This window comes from Pristiophorus japonicus, chromosome 30 (assembly GCF_044704955.1).
Source record: "Pristiophorus japonicus isolate sPriJap1 chromosome 30, sPriJap1.hap1, whole genome shotgun sequence".
NCBI classification, from domain to species: Eukaryota; Metazoa; Chordata; class Chondrichthyes; family Pristiophoridae; genus Pristiophorus; species Pristiophorus japonicus.
Window position 1 is genome coordinate 2,486,219 of NC_092006.1, and position 19,506 is coordinate 2,505,724.

The 19,506-nt window shown below is 57.5% G+C and overlaps 1 protein-coding gene across 1 annotated transcript in view; it reads right to left on the reverse strand.

Annotated features, from left to right (window-relative positions):
* LOC139240148 (thrombospondin type-1 domain-containing protein 4-like) overlaps positions 1–19,506 on the reverse strand; it is a 127,306-nt gene that overhangs the window by 94,375 nt on the left and 13,425 nt on the right. The window contains exon 3 of the mRNA XM_070868530.1: positions 13,880–13,952. Coding sequence (XP_070724631.1) covers positions 13,880–13,952 — 73 coding nt within the window. The remainder of the gene's footprint in view (positions 1–13,879; positions 13,953–19,506) is intronic.

Consider the following 19,506-nt stretch of genomic DNA (forward strand, 5'->3'; position numbering starts at 1 on the left):
ACCCATCACCCCCTGTGCTCACTGACCCCGTGTCCTAACTCACACCCAGTCCCGCTCACCCATCACCCCCTGTGCCCCGTGTCCTAACTCACACCCAGTCCCGCTCATCCATCACCCCCTGTGCTCACTGCCCCGTGTCCTAACTCACACCCAGTCCCACTCACCCATCACCCTCTGTGCTCACTGCCCCGTGTCCCAACTCGCACCCAGTCCCACTCACCCATCACCCACTGTGCTCACTGACCCCGTGTCCTAACTCGCACCCAGTCCCACTCACCCATCACCCCCTGTGCTCACTGCCCCGTGTCCTAACTCACACCCAGTCCCGCTCACCCATCACCCCCTGTGCTCACTGCCCCGTGTCCTAACTCGCACCCAGTCCCACTCACCCATCACCTCCCTGTGCTCACTGCCCCGTGTCCTAACTCGCACCCAGTCCCGCTCACCCATCACCCTCTGTGCTCACTGCCCCGTGTCCTAACTCACACCCAGTCCCACTCACCCATCACCCCCTGTGCTCACTGCCCCGTGTCCTAACTCGCACCGAGTCCCGCTCACCCATCACCCCCTGTGCTCACTGCCCCGTGTCATAACTCGCACCCAGTCCCACTCACCCATCACCCCCTGTGCTCACTGACCCTGTGTCCTAACTAACACCCAGTCCCACTCACCCATCACCCCCTGTGCTCACTGCCCCGTGTCCTAACTCGCACCGAGTCCCGTTCACCCATCACCCCACATTTAATCCTGCCCCCCTCCCCATTCACCAATCCCCTCGCCCCGGGCAAGAGGAAATTTGCATTTTATTTCAGTCGGTCCCTGCATCATCGCTGTCAAACCGGCCCGCCTGCCTGTGACCTACCTGGGCTGGAAGGTCGAGTGCGCTGCGGGGGTGGGGCTGGGGGCTTTTCACCCGCGGATGGCCCTGAGCAATATAGCCACTAAAAACAGCTCTGGGCCCTGACTCCGTTAGGTGCGTCGAGGAGGCTCAAGCACGTGGGGCGATCCCGTCCGAACTGACCCCCGTCCGGACGGAATTCCTCATCGGCGCCAAACCCCGGAACCTCCCTCGGGGGCCGGCGCCTCACAACTTGAGCCGCCTCGGGGAAATCCCCTCCGTGCCTTTCAGTTCCGCGCGGAGGGGTTTCCTGTACGGGCTGCTCCTGCATCACTCTCAACCTTGCCATCCTCGCCTGCCGTCCGGACACGCCATGGCGTACCATCTTGCCGTCCGGAGGAGGCGGGGGTCCCCGATGGAGGGCACTCTACGCAGGAGTCCTCCCACTGTTTATCGGGGACTTGGCCTGGAGGGTGGTGTACGGGGCAGTCCCGTGCAATAAATTTTTAAGCCGGTTCACGGGCTCCCAGGCCGCCTGCAATTTCTGCGGTCTGGAGGAGACCGTGTTCCACGCGTAATGTTCAGTGTGCGAGGTTGCAGCCCCCTGTTCCATTATTTAAAGGGGCTGCTCCTCAATTTCTGGCTGCACTTCAGTCCCACGCTCCTGATCTTTGGGCACCCTGTGCGGAGGGGGGGGGAGCGGGGCAGGTCCGAGGGCCTCCTCGTAGGACTGCTCCTGGGCACGGCCAAGGGGGCCATCGGCCGGTCCGGGCAGCGGGCAGTCGAGGGGGTCGTTCAGCCCCGACTGCCTGCCTCTCTTCCGCGGTTACATCCGGGCCAGGGTGTCCCTGGAGACGGAGCACGCGGTGTCCACCGGTACGCTCGCGGCCTTCCGCGAGAGGTGGGCGCCGGAGGGACTGGAGTGCATCATCACCCCCGCCAACCAAACTTTAATTTGATTCTTTTTGTCTGAAGTTTAATTTGTTTATCATGCCGGTGTTAGTGCCCGCCTCCTCTTTTAGCCAGGGGGCACTTATATAATTTGTGTTTTAGTGCCCTCAAAAAAAAAACCAAGGGGGCACTTGATTACAGATCACAACTTCAAATAGTTGTAGCCAAGATTGCTGTTGAGGAGCTCCCCTCCCCTCCCCTTCCCTCCCTCGGGTCCAGGGTGGCTGGGTTGGAAGAGAAGGTGACACGGATAGCTGGATTGGGGGCAGAGTTAATGATCGAGTGCCTCCAATTGGCCCCACCAACCACAGCCGGCAATCCCTGCTGCACGCACGTTGCACAAAGGACAAGCAAGTGACAATACAGACCCCCGAGGCCTGGCTGTCGTTATGGCAACATGCAGTTAACTCTTCGAGCCTCACAGCCTCCCCGCTCGGTGATCCGGGCCTGGTCTCCGAGACAGTGGCCCGTCACCCTCACCCTTCACTGGGGCGCCGGCAACCATTTCAAACAACTTTCAGCGCACCCTGCCTCAGCTCGTCTGCTGCTGAAGCCCTCACCCCGGGCCCGATGTCACCTCCGCACTGTTCCAAACACACTCCTGGCCCAACCTCCGGTCTTCCCTCAACTTCAGCTCATCACAAAACCCCTGCCTAACTCGCACCCAGTCCCACTCACCCATCACCCCCCGTGCTCACTGACCCCGTGTCCTAACTCGCACCGAGTCCCGCTCACCCATCACCCCCTGTGCTCACTGCCCCGTGTCCTAACTCACACCCAGTCCCACTCACCCATCACCCCCCGTGCTCACTGACCCCGTGTCCTAACTCACACCCAGTCCCACTCACCCATCACCCCCTGTGCTCACTGCCCCCGTGTCCTAACTCACACCCAGTCCCACTCACCCATCACCCCCTGTGCTCACTGCCCCCGTGTCCTAACTCACACCCAGTCCCACTCACCCATCACCCCCTGTGCTCACTGACCCCGTGTCCTAACTCACACCCAGTCCCACTCACCCATCACCCCCTGTGCTCACTGCCCCCGTGTCCTAACTCACACCCAGTCCCACTCACCCATCACCCCCTGTGCTCACTGACCCCGTGTCCTAACTCACACCGAGTCCCGCTCACCCATCACCCCCTGTGCTCGCTGACCCGTGTCCTAACTCGCACCGAGTCCCGCTCACCCATCACCCCCTGTGCTCACTGACCCCGTGTCCTAACTCACACCCAGTCCCACTCACCCATCACCCCCTGTGCTCGCTGCCCCGTGTCCTAACTCACACCCAGTCCCACTCACCCATCACCCCCTGTGCTCACTGCCCCGTGTCCTAACTCACACCCAGTCCCACTCACCCATCACCCCCTGTGCTCACTGACCCCGTGTCCCCTAACTCGCACCGAGTCCCACTCACCCATCACCCCCTGTGCACCCTGACCCCGTGTCCTAACTCACACCCAGTCCCACTCACCCATCACCCCCTGTGCTCACTGCCCCGTGTCCTAACTCACACCCAGTCCCACTCACCCATCACCCCCTGTGCTCGCTGCCCCGTGTCCTAACTCACACCCAGTCCCGCTCACCCATCACCCCCTGTGCTCGCTGACCCCGTGTCCTAACTCACACCCAGTCCCACTCACCCATCACCCCCTGTGCTCGCTGACCCCGTGTCCTAACTCACACCCAGTCCCGCTCACCCATCACCCCCTGTGCTCACTGACCCCGTGTCCTAACTCACAACCAGTCCCGCTCACCCATCACCCCCTGTGCTCACTGACCCCGTGTCCTAACTCACACCCAGTCCCGCTCACCCATCACCCCCTGTGCTCACTGACCCCGTGTCCTAACTCACACCGGGTCCCGTTCACCCATCACCCCCTGTGCTCACTGACCCCGTGTCCCCTAACTGGCACCCAGTCCCACTCACCCATCACCCCCTGTGCTCACTGCCCCCGTGTCCTAACTCACACCCAGTCCCACTCACCCATCACCCCCTGTGCTCACTGACCCCGTGTCCTAACTCACACCCAGTCCCGCTCACCCATCACCTCCTGTGCTCACTGCCCCGTGTCCTAACTCGCACCTCAGTCCCACTCACCCATCACCCCCTGTGCTCACTGCCCCGTGTCCTAACTCGCACCGAGTCCCACTCACCCATCACCCCCTGTGCTCACTGACCCCGTGTCCTAACTCGCACCGAGTCCCGCTCACCCATCACACCCTGTGCTCACTGCCCTGTGTCCTAACTCACACCGAGTCCCACTCACCCATCATCCCCTGTGCTCACTGACCCCGTGTCCTAACTCACACCGAGTCCCACTCACCCATCACCCCCTGTGCTCACTGCCCCGTGTCCTAACTCGCACCCAGTCCCGCTCACCCATCACCCCCTGTGCTCACTGCCCCGTGTCCTAACTCACACCGAGTCCCACTCACCCATCACCCCCTGTGCTCACTGCCCAGTGTCCTAACTCGCACCCAGTCCCGCTCACCCATCACCCCCTGTGCTCACTGACCCCGTGTCCTAACTCGCACCGAGTCCCGCTCACCCATCACCCCCTGTGCTCACTGACCCCGTGTCCTAACTCACACCGAGTCCCACTCACCCATCACCCCCTGTGCTCACTGCCCCGTGTCCTAACTCACACCGAGTCCCACTCACCCATCACCCCCTGTGCTCACTGCCCAGTGTCCTAACTCGCACCCAGTCCCGCTCACCCATCACCCCCTGTGCTCACTGACCCCGTGTCCTAACTCGCACCGAGTCCCGCTCACCCATCACCCCCTGTGCTCACTGACCCCGTGTCCTAACTCACACCGAGTCCCACTCACCCATCACCCCCTGTGCTCGCTGACCCGTGTCCTAACTCGCACCCAGTCCCGCTCACCCATCACCTCCTGTGCTCACTGCCCCGTGTCCTAACTCACACCCAGTCCCACTCACCCATCACCCCCTGTGCTCACTGACCCCGTGTCCTAACTCACACCGAGTCCCACTCACCCATCACCCCCTGTGCTCGCTGCCCCGTGTCCTAACTCACACCCAGTCCCACTCACCCATCACCCCCTGTGCTCGCTGACCCCGTGTCCTAACTCACACCCAGTCCCACTCACCCATCACCCCCTGTGCTCGCTGACCCCGTGTCCTAACTCACACCCAGTCCCGCTCACCCATCACCCCCTGTGCTCACTGACCCAGTGTCCTAACTCACACCCAGTCCCACTCACCCATCACCCTCTGTGCTCACTGACCCGTGTCCTAACTCACACAGGGTCCCGCTCACCCATCACCCCCTGTGCTCGCTGACCCCGTGTCCTAACTCACAACCAGTCCCGCTCACCCATCACCCCCTGTGCTCACTGACCCCGTGTCCTAACTCACACCCAGTCCCGCTCACCCATCACCCCCTGTGCTCACTGACCCCGTGTCCTAACTCACACCGGGTCCCGTTCACCCATCACCCCCTGTGCTCACTGACCCCGTGACCCCTAACTCGCACCCAGTCCCACTCACCCATCACCCCCTGTGCTCACTGCCCCCGTGTCCTAACTCACACCCAGTCCCACTCACCCATCACCCCCTGTGCTCACTGACCCCGTGTCCTAACTCACACCCAGTCCCGCTCACCCATCACCTCCTGTGCTCACTGCCCCGTGTCCTAACTCGCACCTCAGTCCCACTCACCCATCACCCCCTGTGCTCACTGCCCCGTGTCCTAACTCGCACCGAGTCCCACTCACCCATCACCCCCTGTGCTCACTGACCCCGTGTCCTAACTCGCACCGAGTCCCGCTCACCCATCACACCCTGTGCTCACTGCCCTGTGTCCTAACTCACACCGAGTCCCACTCACCCATCATCCCCTGTGCTCACTGACCCCGTGTCCTAACTCACACCGAGTCCCACTCACCCATCACCCCCTGTGCTCACTGCCCCGTGTCCTAACTCGCACCCAGTCCCGCTCACCCATCACCCCCTGTGCTCACTGCCCCGTGTCCTAACTCACACCGAGTCCCACTCACCCATCACCCTCTGTGCTCACTGCCCAGTGTCCTAACTCGCACCCAGTCCCGCTCACCCATCACCCCCTGTGCTCACTGACCCCGTGTCCTAACTCGCACCGAGTCCCGCTCACCCATCACCCCCTGTGCTCACTGACCCCGTGTCCTAACTCACACCGAGTCCCACTCACCCATCACCCCCTGTGCTCGCTGACCCGTGTCCTAACTCGCACCCAGTCCCGCTCACCCATCACCCCCTGTGCTCACTGCCCCGTGTCCTAACTCACACCCAGTCCCACTCACCCATCACCCCCTGTGCTCACTGACCCCGTGTCCTAACTCACACCGAGTCCCACTCACCCATCACCCCCTGTGCTCGCTGACCCGTGTCCTAACTCACACCCAGTACCACTCACCCATCACCCCCTGTGCTCACTGACCCCGTGTCCTAACTCACACCCAGTCCCACTCACCCATCACCCCCTGTGCTCACTGCCCCGTGTCCTAACTCGCACCCAGTACCACTCACCCATCACCCCCTGTGCTCACTGAGCGACATAGGCTCCCGGTCCGGCTATGCTTCAATTTTAAAATTCTCCATCCTTGTTTTCAAATCTCTCCATGGCCTCGCCCCCCCCCTCCCTATCGCAGTAACCCCCTCCAGCCCCTGCACCCCTCCCTATCTCTGTAACCCCCTCCAGCCCCTACACCTCTCCCTATCTCTGTAACCCCCTCCAACCCCTACACCCCTCCTTATCTCTGTAACCCCCTCCAGCCCCTACACCCCTCCCTATCTCTGTAACCCCCTCCAACCCCTACACCCCTCCCTATCTCTGTAACCCCCTCCAGCCCCTACACCCCTCCCTATCTCTGTAACCCCCTTCCAACCCCTACACCCCTCCCTATCTCTGTAACCCCCTCAAACCCCTACACCCCTCCCTATCTCTGTAACCTCCTCCAGCCCCTACACCCCTCCCTATCTCTGTAACCCCCTCCAACCCCTACACCCCTCCCTATCTCTGTAACCCCCTCCAGCCCCTACACCCCTCCCTATCTCTGTAACCCCCTCCAGCTCCTACACCCCTCCCTATCTCTGTAACCTCCTCCAGCCCCTATACCCCTCCCTATCTCTGTAACCCCCTCCAGCCCCTGCACCCCTCCCTATCTCTGTAACCTTCTCCAGCCCCTGCACCCCTCCCTATCTCTGTAACCTCCTCCAGCCCCTACACCCCCCAATATCTCTGTAACCTCCTCCAGCCCCTACACCCCTCCCTATCTCTGTAACCTCCTCCAGCCACCTACACCCCTCCCTATCTCTGTAACCTCCTCCAGCCCCTACACCCCTCCCTATCTCTGTAACCCCCTCCAGCCTCTGCACCCCTCCCTATCTCTGTAACCTCCTCCACCCCTATACCCCTCCCTATCTCTGTAACCCCCTCCAGCCCCTGCCCCCCTCCCTATTTCTGTAACCTCCTCCAGCCACCTACACCCCTCCCTATCTCTGTAACCTCCTCCAGCCCCTACACCCCTCCCTATCTCTGTAACCCCCTCCAGCCCCTGCACCCCTCCCTATCTCTGTAACCTCCTCCACCCCTATACCCCTCCCTATCTCTGTAACCTCCTCCAGCCCCCTACACCCCTCCCTATCTCTGTAACCTCTTCCAGCCCTACACCCTTCCCTATCTCTGTAACCTCCTCCAGCCCTACACCCCTCCCTATCTCTGTAACCTCCTCCAGCCCCTACACCCCTCCCTATCTCTGTCACCTCCTCCAGCCCCTACACCCCTCCCTATCTCTGTAACCTCCTGCAGTCCCTACACCCCTCCCTATCTCTGTAACCTCCTCCAGCCCCTACACCCCTCCCTATCTCTGTAACCCCCCTCCAACCCCTACACCCCTCCCTATCTCTGTAACCTCCTCCAGCTCCTACACCCCTCCCTAGCTCTGTAACCCCCTCCAGCCCCTACACCCCTCCCTATCTCTGTAACCTCCTCCAGCCCCTACACCCCTCCCTATCTCTGTAACCTCCTCCAGCCCCTACACCCCTCCCTATCTCTGTGACCCCTTCCAGCCCCTACGATCCCCCGCCCCCCGAGATCTCTGGCCTCTCATGCGTCTTTCCCCCAATTTCCATCGCTCCACCATCGGTGGCCGTGCCTCCAGCTGCCTGGGCCCCAAACTCTGGAACTCTCTCCCTAACCCTCTCCGCCTCCCTCCTCCCTTAAAACCTCCCTCTTTGACCCAGCTTTTGGTCACCTGCCCCTAATATCTCCTTATGTGGTTCGATGTCAAACATTGTTTGATAATCGCTCCTGTGAAGCACCTTGGGACGTTTTACTACATTAAAGGCGCTATATAAATGCAAGATAATGTTGTTCTTGTTAACTTCAACCTTATATCTACTTTGGCTTCTCTTCCAGGCCCTGTTTAACTTAACTGTGGCTGCTTGCGTTCTGATTTGAACGTGTAAAGTTCATTGGAACTTTTATTTTTCTACTTGAAGCGTAAATAATTCTGCGTGCGACGCTTCTCTTGGTTGAATAGCCTTGTGACTCTCACTGTCTGGGCTAGAATTGGCCTCGGCAGCCCGGGGGGGGGGCGAGGGTCGAGCTCCTGCTCCCGATCACCATCCAGTGACCCCTCAATTATCATTCAGTGGCATCGCTCGAGGAAATGAAGGGTGGGCAGGGGGAAGTCAGCCTAACCCGCAATGCACTTCATGGTCGAATAGGCCTACAGCTGAAGAACGGGCGGCGAGGTCCAACCCACAGGAGTCAGGAGCAGGTAAGTTAAAAGGGAAAGCCATAATGGTTGCCTGTACACACACAACAAGCCCAGTCTGTTCCAGACAGGGTAGACAGGCGCGAGGAAGGCAAGGCCACGGTTACAGCCTGTCGCTTGTGGCCCTGAAGGGCGACAGGCCTTCGAGTAGCTCGGCCCCTTCAGAGGTCATCAGCTGCCCTTTCACAGCAAAGGGTGGAGCGATCTCAGCCAGCACCCCATGAAGAAACCGGATCAGCAGCGGGAAAACAAAGCTTCAATCTCTACATTGGCGTATTGCGTTCAAGATGCGGCGGGAGATCGTGGCAGAGGGAAAGGCGAATGAGCCAACGGGGCCCAGGGCCCAGCCCACACACTGTATGCGATATGTGGGCGCACTGGGTCCGTGCAGCAGAGCTGGTCTCCAGTCGTCCTGGTTAACCCTTGCCCCTGGACCCAGACCTCGCTCTGTCAAGCCCCGTGTGGTGGCTGGTGTGCAACGGTCACCCCACGTTAAATAAATCCACCCACAGGCATCTCCCACCCCTGGATTTATGAAAGGGAAATCATGCTTGACAAATCGAGAATTTTTTTGAGGATGTAACTAGCAGAGTGGACAAGGGAGAACCAGTGGATGTGGTGTATTTGGACTTTCAAAAGGCTTTTGACAAGGTCCCACACAAGAGATTGGTGTGCAAAATCAAAGCACATGGTATTGGGGGTAATGTACTGACGTGGATAGAGAACTGGTTGGCAGACAGGAAGCAGAGAGTCGGGATAAACGGGTCCTTTTCAGAATGGCAGGCAGTGACTAGTGGGGTGCCGCAGGGCTCAGTGCTGGGACCCCAGCTATTTACAATATACATCAATGATTTAGATGAGGGAATTGAATGTAATATCTCCAAGTTTGCAGATGACACTAAGCTGGGTGGCGGTGTGAGCTGTGAGGAGGACGCTAAGAGGCTGCAGGGTGACTTGGACAGGTTAGGTGAGTGGGCAACTGCATGGCAGATGCAGTATAATGTGGATAAATGTGAGGTTATCCACTTTGGGGGCAAAAACAGGAAGACAAAATATTATCTGAATGGTGGCAGATTAGGAAAAGGGGAGGTGCAACAAGACCTGGGTGTCATGGTACATCAGTCATTGAAAGTTGGCATGCAGGTACAGCAGGCAGTGAAGAAGGCAAATGGTATGTTGGCCTTCATAGCGAGAGGATTTGAGTATAGGAGCAGGGAGGTCTTACTGCAATTGTACAGGGCCTTGGTGAGGCCTCACCTGGAATATTGTGTTCAGTTTTGGTCTCCTAATCTGAGGAAGGATGTTCTTGCTATTGAGGGAGTGCAGCGAAGGTTCATCAGACTGATTCCTGGGATGGCAGGACTGACATATGAGGAGAGACTGGATCGACTAGGTTTATATTCACTGGAATTTAGAAGAATGAGAGGGGATCTCATAGAAACATATAAAATTCTGACGGGATTGGACAGGTTAGATGCAGGAAGAATGTTCCCGATGTTGGGGAAGTCCAGAACCAGGGGTCACAGTCTAAGGATAAGGGGTAAGCCATTTAGGACCGAGATGAGGAGAAACTTCTTCACTCAGAGAATTGTGAACCTGTGGAATTCTCGACCACAGAAAGTTGTTGAGGCCAGTTCGTTGGATATATTCAAAAGGGAGTTCGATATGGCCCTTACGGCTAAAGGGATCAAGGGGTATGGAGAGAAAGCAGGAATGGGGTACTGAGGTGAATGATCAGCCATGATCTTATTGAATGGTGGTGCAGACTCGAAGGGCCGAATGGCCTACTCCTGCACCTATTTTCTATGTAACTTCTGCAAACTCTTGTCGTTCGAGGGACCACCTATGACAGCACAGACACAGGCCATTCGGCCCATCGCTCCGTGCCGGGGTTTATGCTCCACACCAGTCCCTTCCCACCCCTCTCCATCTCCCCCCATCACCAGATCCTTCTATTCCTTTCTCCCTCATGTGTTTATCCAGCCCCCCCCCTTAAATACATTGATGCTATTCGCCTCAACCCCTCCCTGTGGCAGCGAGTTCCACATTCTCACCGCTCTCTGGGTGAAGAACTTTCTCCTGAATTCCCCATCGGGTTTATCAGTGACTGGAATACATGCACCATGTGACGATGCTCACCGGTTGGTTGAGCTGTTGAGGTGGGAGGGGCTTCGTCAGTCACGTGATGTTCACAAGACTCAATAAAACCCCGGCCCCTTGGGTTCGGGGGAATTCACGATGGGGCAGGTGGTTGTGAGCCTGGTGGATGAACCGGTAATGTGTAGTGTGATTGTTAAAGCTTTCGCTAATAAACCAACTACCGTATATACTCGCGTATCATGCGACTTTTGAAGACCTAAATTGTAACCTAAATTTGGGGGGGTCGCATGATACGCGAGATACAAAATTTGTGGGTGTGAATTGCTGGCCAAGATTAGGCTGTTAGGCTGTTAAGCAGACCGTATCCACGCTGAATCTCGGCAGGTATCTCCTGGGCTGGATTGCAGCCTCTATTGTCGCTTGTACTGTATCGGGGGGGGGGGGGGGGTGGAAGAGAGAGTCGCGGAGGTCGGGGGGGGGGGGGGGGGAAGAGAGAGAATCGCGGAGGTCGGGGGGGGGGGGGAGAGTCGCGGAGGTCGGGGGGGGGAGAGAGTACGGGGAGGGAGCACGGGGAGGGAGCACGGGGAGGGAGCACGGGGAGGGAGCACGGGGAGGGAGCACGGGGAGGGAGCACGGGGAGAGAGCAGAATCCACTCGATGTTTCATGTTAAGGTCTGCATTCGATCTCAAAAAAGTGACTCGCATGATACATGAGATATATGGTAAAATCATGTTTTGGGGACAAAAGTTTAGGGGTCGCATGATACGCGAGATCGTAGGATACGCGAGTATATACGGTAGTTCTTAATAGCGACGTATTGCTATGCATTCTTCAGCAAAGAACCCACACTGCAGGGACTGTCTTGTATTGATGACCCCCTCGCCTCCTGCAAGTGGAAAGAATTGACACTGCGCGTTAACTACGTTGGCGTGGGGACGGGAGCCACGTGTCGGCCCAGGTTCCGCTCCTCGAAGGACATCGGTGAATCGGGTGGACAATCTGACAGCTTCTTACCATCGTGTTTGAAATCACCGGTTTTACTGAATTCAACTTGCCGTGGTCCTGCGGCTATTTATCGACGGGTTCAATCACTAACTTAGAATCACGCACGGCACAGGAGGATCCCATTGGGCCCATCGAGCCCGTGCTGTGCCGGCCCTGTGACAGAGCGATCCAATCACAGTCCCAATTCCCCCCCCCTCCCCTCCCCCCACAGCCCGGCACAGTTTCAAGCAGCTATCAAATTCCCGGTTTGAAAGTCACGATTGAATCTGCTCCCACCAACCTTTCAGGCAGCGCGTTCCCGATCACAACAACTCGCTGCGTCAAAAACATTCTCCTCGTCTTGTCTCCGCCACCCCCCCCCATCTCTCTGATGAAAGGTCGACCTGAAACACCAATTCTCTCTCTCGCTCTCTCTCGCTCTCTCTCGCTCTCTCTCTCGCCACAGGCCCTGCCCTGGTCCTGCCAAGTGTCTCCCAGCATTTTCTCTTTCTTTTCATTTCAGACTAACAGCAGTATTTCGCTTTTGCTTTACAACACAAGAACATAAGAATTAGGAGTCGGCCATTCGGCCCCTCGAGCCTGCTCCGCCATTCAATGAGATCACGGCTGATCTTCTACCTCAACTCCACTTTCCCTCGAGTTCCCCTCGACTCCAACAATCTCGACCTCAGCCTTGAATACACTCAACGACTGAGCCTCCACAGGCCTCTGGGGCAGAGAACTCCAAAGATTCACCACCCTCCGAGTGAAGAAATTCCTCCTCATCTCAGTCCGAAATGGCCGAGCCCTTATCCTGAGACTGTGTGACCCCCTGGTTCTAGACTCCCCAGCCCGGGGGGAAAACATCCTCCCCCTGCATCTACCCTGTCAATCCCCCTCAGAATCTTGTACGTTTCAATCAGATCATCACTCAATCTCCTCAACTCGAGAGAGTATTGGCCCAGTCTGCTCAATCTTTCCTCATAGGACAGCGCTCTCCTCCCAGGGATCAGTCTGGTGAACCTTCGCTGCACCGCCTCCAAGGTAAGTATACCTTTCCTCAGATAAGGAGACCAGAACCGTGCGCAGTACTCCAGGTGTGGTCTCTCCAAGGCCCTGTACAATTGTAGCAAGACTTCCTGATTCGTATACTCCACCCACCTTGCAATAAAGGACAAACATGTCATTTGCCTTCCGTAATGTATTTGCTTCAGGGGTTCTTTGCTTAAGAATTCACAGCAACACATTGCTATTAAGAACTAGTTGGTTTATTAGCAAAAGGTTTAATAATCACACCGTACATTACCGGTTCATCCGCCAGGCTCACAACCACCTGCCCCATCGTGGATCCCCCGAACCCAACTGGCTGGGGTTTTATTGAGTCTTGTGAACATCACGTGAGTGGCTAAGCCCCTCCCCAACTCAACAGCTCGACCAACCCGTGAGCTACTCACGTGGTACATACATTACATCTTTCTTATTGCGCGCTGTACCTTCATGCTAGCTTTCTGCGTTTCTTGCAGTTTTCTGTTTTAAGAAAGGGACATAAGGTAAGAAATAGGAGCAGGAGTCGGCCATTCGGCCCCTCGAGCCTGCTCCGCCATTCAATACGATCATGGCTGATCCGATCATGGACTCAGCTCCACTTCCCCCCCACCCGCTCCCCCATAACCCCTTATCGTTTAAGAAACTGTCTATTTCTGTTTTAAATTTATTCAATGTCCCAGCTTCCACAGCTCTCTGAGGCAGCGAATTCCACAGGTTTACAACTCTTAGAGAAGAAATTTCTCCTCATCTCAGTTTTAAATGGGCGGCCCCTTATTCTAAGACCGTGCCCCCTAGTTCTAGTCTCCCCCATCAGTGGAAACATCCTCTCTGCATCCACCTTGTCGAGCCCCCTCATAATCTTACACATTTCGATAAGGTCACCTCTCATTCTTCTGAACTCCAATGAGTAGAGGCCCAACCTACTCAACCTTTCCTCATAAGTCAACCCCCTCATCCCCGGAATCAACCAAGTGAACCTTCTCTGAACTGCCTCCAAAGCAAGTATATCCTTTCGTAAATATGGAAACCAAAACTGCACGCAGTACTCCAGGTGTGGCCTCACCAATACCCTGTATAACTGCAGCAAGACTTCCCCTGCTTTTGTACTCCATCCCGGGGATCGGAACTCATTGCCGCGGCAGGCACAGAGCGACACCACGACCGGGACTCACCTTTCTGTGTGTGTAGGAGCACTGAAGGATGGTTAGACAGTGAAAGCCGAGGAACACAGACACCCAGCAAAACCTGCAAAAGGAATCAGAACCCTCGTCAATCCTGGTCTCGGGTCACCACAGACTGCAACCTGCATTTAGACAGCGCCTAAGAGGGCTGCATTGTCGGCTTTGATGTTTTCGGGGCGGTAAATGATGCCCGAGCTTGTGCCCCAGTCGGTAAGTTTGTGCGGCTGGGCCCGGAGTGTGGGGTGCAGTGCTAAGGGAGGAGTTGCACAGCTCTCTCGGGACGCTCGCGTGGGAAAGGCCCGAGCTAGTCAGGTTGGGAGCGTCGGAGAGACTCCTGGGGGAGGGAAAAAAAAAAACCTGAAAAAAAAAACCATCCACAAAACATTGCCCCACCGCACAAAATCGCCAATAAAATTGAAAGAATAAAACATTCACACTTATCTCGGGAGTCCGTTACTTACCTCTCCGCTGTCTGGGATGGGGGCACCGCCCCGGATTCCCAGGCGGTTAGTTGTTGTGGGACGAGCTTTGTGTGTGTGGGGGGGGGGGGAAACGGGTCGGGCAGGAGCTCAAACCCCCCGCCGGCGTTGTGGCCGGGGGCTTTTGCACATCGCGCGCTGCTCCGCGCCGCCGTTAAAGCCGGACTCGAGGATCGCCGCGGGGCACTGGAGGCTTGCCGCCCGCCCAGAGCTCCTCACCGCTGTCGTCGCCGCGGCGGGAAAACGGAGCGGGAAGATCCGCCCCTCTGCGCCCCGAGCCACTTCAAAAGGAGACACAGGGTGTGAGAGGGGCAGGCTGCGTCAAAGCGGGAGGTTTTAAGGAGCATCTTAAAAGGAGGAGGAGAGGAGAGACGGAGAGGTTTAGGGAGGGAGTTCCAGAGCTTGGGGCCCAGGCAGCTGAAGGCACGGCCACCGATGGTGGGGCGATGGGAATCAGGGGAATGCCAGAATTGGAGGAGAGCAGCGATCGCGGAGGGATCCCGGAGTTGTCGGGCTGGAGGAAAAAGAAGAAAAATACTTGCATTTATATAGCGCCTTTCATGACCACCGGGGCACGTCCCAGAGCACTTCACAGCCAATGAATTATTTTTAAAGAGTGGCCACTGCTGTAATGTGGGAAATGCGGCAGCCGATTTGCGCACAGCAAGCTCCCACTCACAGCGATGTGATAATGGCCCGGATCACCTGTTTTTGGTGATGTTGGTCGAGGGATAAATATTGGCCCCAGTCAAGCCCGTGTGCAACAGCCACCACACATTCAAAAATCCACACACAGGCATCTCCCACACTTCAGGATGTAGTTTGGGATCTGGAATGTTGGAGTCCATTATTAAAGCAGCAGTAGCAGGACATTTGGAAAAGCAAAATTCGCTCAGGCAGAGTCAGCGTGGATATATGAAGGGGAAGTCATGTTTGACAAATTTGCTGGAATTCTTTGAGGATGTGATGATGAGGGTGGATAAAGGGGAACCAGTGGATGTGGTGTATTTGGACTTCCAGAAGGCATTTGACAAGGTGCCACATAAAAGGTTACTGCACGAGATAAAAGTTCACGGGTTGGGGGTAATATATTAGCACGGACAGTGCAGCGCTCCCTCAGTACTGCCCCTCCGACAGTGCGGCACTCCCTCAGTACTGCCCCTCCGACAGTGCGGCGCTCCCTCAGTACTGCCCCTCCGACAGTGCGGCGCTCCCTCAGTACTGCCCCTCCGACAGTGCGGCGCTCCCTCAGTACTGCCCCTCCGACAGTGCGGCGCTCCCTCAGTACCGCCCCTCCGACAGTGCGACGCTCCCTCAGTACTGCCCCTCCGACAGTGCGGCGCTCCCTCAGTACTGCCCCTCCGACAGTGCGGCGCTCCCTCAGTACCGCCCCTCCGACAGTGCGACGCTCCCTCAGTACTGCCCCTCCGACAGTGCGGCGCTCCCTCGGTACCGCCCCTCCGACAGTGCGGCGCTCCCTCAGTACTGCCCCTCCGACAGTGCGGCACTCCCTCAGTACTGCCCCTCCGACAGTGCGGCGCTCCCTCAGTACCGCCCCTCCGACAGTGCGGCGCTCCCTCAGTACTGCCCCTCCGACAGTGCGGCACTCCCTCAGTACCGCCCCTCCGACAGTGCGGCGCTCCCTCAGTACCGCCCCTCCGACAGTGCGGCGCTCCCTCAGTACTGCCCCTCCGACAGTGCGGCGCTCCCTCAGTACTGCCCCTCCGACAGTGCGGCGCTCCCTCAGCACCGCCCCTCCGACAGTGCGGCGCTCCCTCAGTACTGCCCCTCCGACAGTGCAGCACTCCCTCAGTACTGCCCCTCCGACAGTGCGGCGCTCCCTCAGTACTGCCCCTCCGACAGTTGCTCCCTCAGTACCGCCCCTCCGACTGTGCGGCGCTCCCTCAGTACCGCCCCTCCGACAGTGCGGCGCTCCCTCAGTACTGCCCCTCCGACAGTGCGGCGCTCCCTCAGTACTGCCCCTCCGACAGTGCGGCGCTCCCTCAGTACTGCCCCTCCGACAGTGCGGCGCTCCCTCAGTACTGCCCCTCCGACAGTGCGGCACTCCCTCAGTACTGCCCCTCCCTCAGTACTACACTGGAGTGCCAGCCTGGATTATGGGCTCAAGTCTCTGAAGCGGGCCTTGAATCCACAACCTTCTGACGTAGAGACAGGAGAGAGTGAGTGAGTCATGGCTGATACTGGAGGAGATTACAGAGATAGGGAGGTGCGAGGCCATGGAGGGATTTGAACACAAGGATGAGTATTTTAAGATTGAGGCGTGGCAGTTTCCAAGTGCAGCTCAATGTTGACAAGATACTTTCGAGAAACTTCTTTGTCTGATTTCTAATGAATTGTAATATAGTCTCCAAATTCTAGAGCTGCACAATAGAATCATTAATCTGGCTGTCCCACGAGAGTCAGGAGTTCGAGAGAGAAAGAAAGACTTGGGTGAACACAGTCTTTCACAACCTCAGCACGTCGGGTGTGATTCCAATGTGTCAGCCATGGCTCAGTGGGCAACTCTCGGTCTCGCCTCTGAATCAGCAGGTTGTGGGTTCAAGACCCCCTCCAGGGACTTGAGCACAAAATTCAGTCCAACACTCCAGTGCAGTACTGAGGGAGCGCCGCACTGTCGGAGGGGCAGTGCTGAGGGAGCGCCGCGCTGTCGGAGGGGCAGTACTGAGGGAGCGCCGCACTGTTGGAGGGGCGGTACTGAGGGAGCGCCGCGCTGTCGGAGGGGCAGTACTGAGGGAGCGCCGCGCTGTCGGAGGGACGGTACTGAGGGAGCGCCACGCTGTCGGAGGGGCAGTACTGAGGGAGCGCCGCGCTGTGGGAGGGGCGGTACTGAGGGAGCGCCACACTGTCGGAGGGGCAGTACTGAGGGAGCGCCGCACTGTCGGAGGGGCAGTACTGAGGGAGCGCCGCACTGTCGGAGGGGCAGTACTGAGGGAGTGCCGCACTGTCGGAGGGGCAGTACTGAGGGAGCGCCGCACTGTCGGAGGGGCAGTACTGAGGGAGTGCCGCACTGTCGGAGGGGCAGTACTGAGGGAGCGCCGCACTGTCGGAGGGGCAGTACTGAGGGAGTGCCGCACTGTCGGAGGGGCAGTACTGAGGGAGCGCCGCACTGTCGGAGGGGCAGTACTGAGGGAGCGGTGAGAGAACAGGACTGCGTGTCCCAGCACTAACTGTGTGTGTGTGTGCGTGTGTGAGATATGTGGACAGTGTAGGAAAGTGGAGTTGAGGTCAAAGATCAGCCACGATCCTATTGAATGGCGGAGCAGGCTCGAGGGGCCGAATGGCCGACTCCTGCTCCTGTTTCTTACGTTCTTCTGACTGACTGAACTGGGAGTAAAGCTGTGGCCCGATAACCTTTGCCAGAGAGGAGATGGTTGCCAATATTATGACCCCGACAGTGTTCTACATTGTGATTTCTAATCTATAAATAAATGACATGCTACACTGGAGAATAGTAATCTTAATTTCTTTTTGCATTTGAAAATAATTTGGGCCCATTGTTTATTGATTCAGAATGCGATTCCGGTTTGCAATCAGGTCTGAACTGCGCGCTTGTTTCTCTGCTCTCTCCCTGACCCCAGGCCTCTGGCGTTCCGTCTCACACTGGGTGCCAACTGTAAAAGGATCTCGGCAAACATATGCTTCCAGCACAAGGCTGGAATAAAAAGCTCCATTAACTCCCAACGTGCTCGAGTGCAAAGCGCCTCGTCCGGGCCTGAGGGGTTTGGTGGGAGGTGGGTTTGGTGGGAGGGGGGTTAGAGGGAGTGAAGATTAGGGCCCGGGGTCGGATGAAAAGCCTGCCTTGCGGGCGAGGTTGGATAAACGCCCTTTGCAATTAGCAACAGCCTCCAGCTCTCGAGCCCCTCGCCAGCACTCTCCCAGAGCCAGCAATCGGCTCCAGCTATCAGGACAAGGAAGCGTTTTTACTCCTTGTGCCCAGTTCTGGGAGTCTCGCTTTGGGAAGGATGTCAAAACGGAATTCAGTTCAGATGCCAACAGAGATGAGACGCTCCAGCTACAAGCAAGAGAAATGGTCTCTCCTCACTGCAGCAGACAAACAGGAGGACATCGATGGGAAGCGGTCTCTCTCTCCGGCTCGACTCAGAAGGTCGTGGTTTCGATTCCCCACTCCAGAGACTTGAGCACAAAATCCAGGCCGACACTCCCAGTGCCAGTACTGAGGGAGCGCCGTACTGCGCTGTCGGAGGGGCAGTACTGAGGGAGCGCCGCACTGCGCTGTCGGAGGGGCAGTGCTGAGGGAGCGCCGCACTGTCGGAGGGCAGTACTGAGGGAGTGCCGCACTGTTGGAGGGGCAGTACTGAGGGAGTGCCGCACTGTTGGAGGGGCAGTACTGAGGGAGTGCCGCACTGTCGGAGGGGCAGTGCTGAGGGAGCGCCGCACTGTCGGAGGGCAGTACTGAGGGAGTGCCGCACTGTTGGAGGGGCAGTACTGAGGGAGCGCCGCACTGTCGGAGGGGCAGTACTGAGGGAGTGCCACACTGTCAGAGGGGCAGTACTGAGGGAGCGCCGCACTGTCGGAGGGGCAGTACTGAGGGAGCGCCGCACTGTCGGAGGGGCAGTACTGAGGGAGTGCCGCACTGTCGGAGGGGCAGTACTGAGGGAGTGCCGCACTGTCAGAGGGGCAGTACTGAGGGAGCCCCTCACTGTCGGAGGGGCCGTCTTTTGGATGAGACATTAAACCGAGGCCGCGTCTGCCCTCTCGGGGTCACTATTGGAAGAAGAGCAGGGGGAGTTCTCCCCGGTGTCCTGGGGCCAATATTTATCTCTCAACCAACATCACTAAAACAGATGATCTGGGTCATTATCACATTGCTGTGTGTGGGAGCTTGCTGTGCGCAAATAGGCTGCCGCATTTCTCATATTACAACAGTGAGCACACTCCAAAATAAGTACTTCATTGGCTGTAAAGCGCTTCGGGAAGTTCTTAGGTGGTGAAAGGCGCTATATAAATGCACGTCTTTCTTTCTTTCAGGGCAAAGGTGCTCAAAGTTACAGTCTACCCCAGACATCGGTGACGCAACTCAGGAGATTTTATGTTAAAGATGTTTTACACACACGGCTTATAGATGTAGATACAGAGTAAAGCTCCCTCTACACTGTC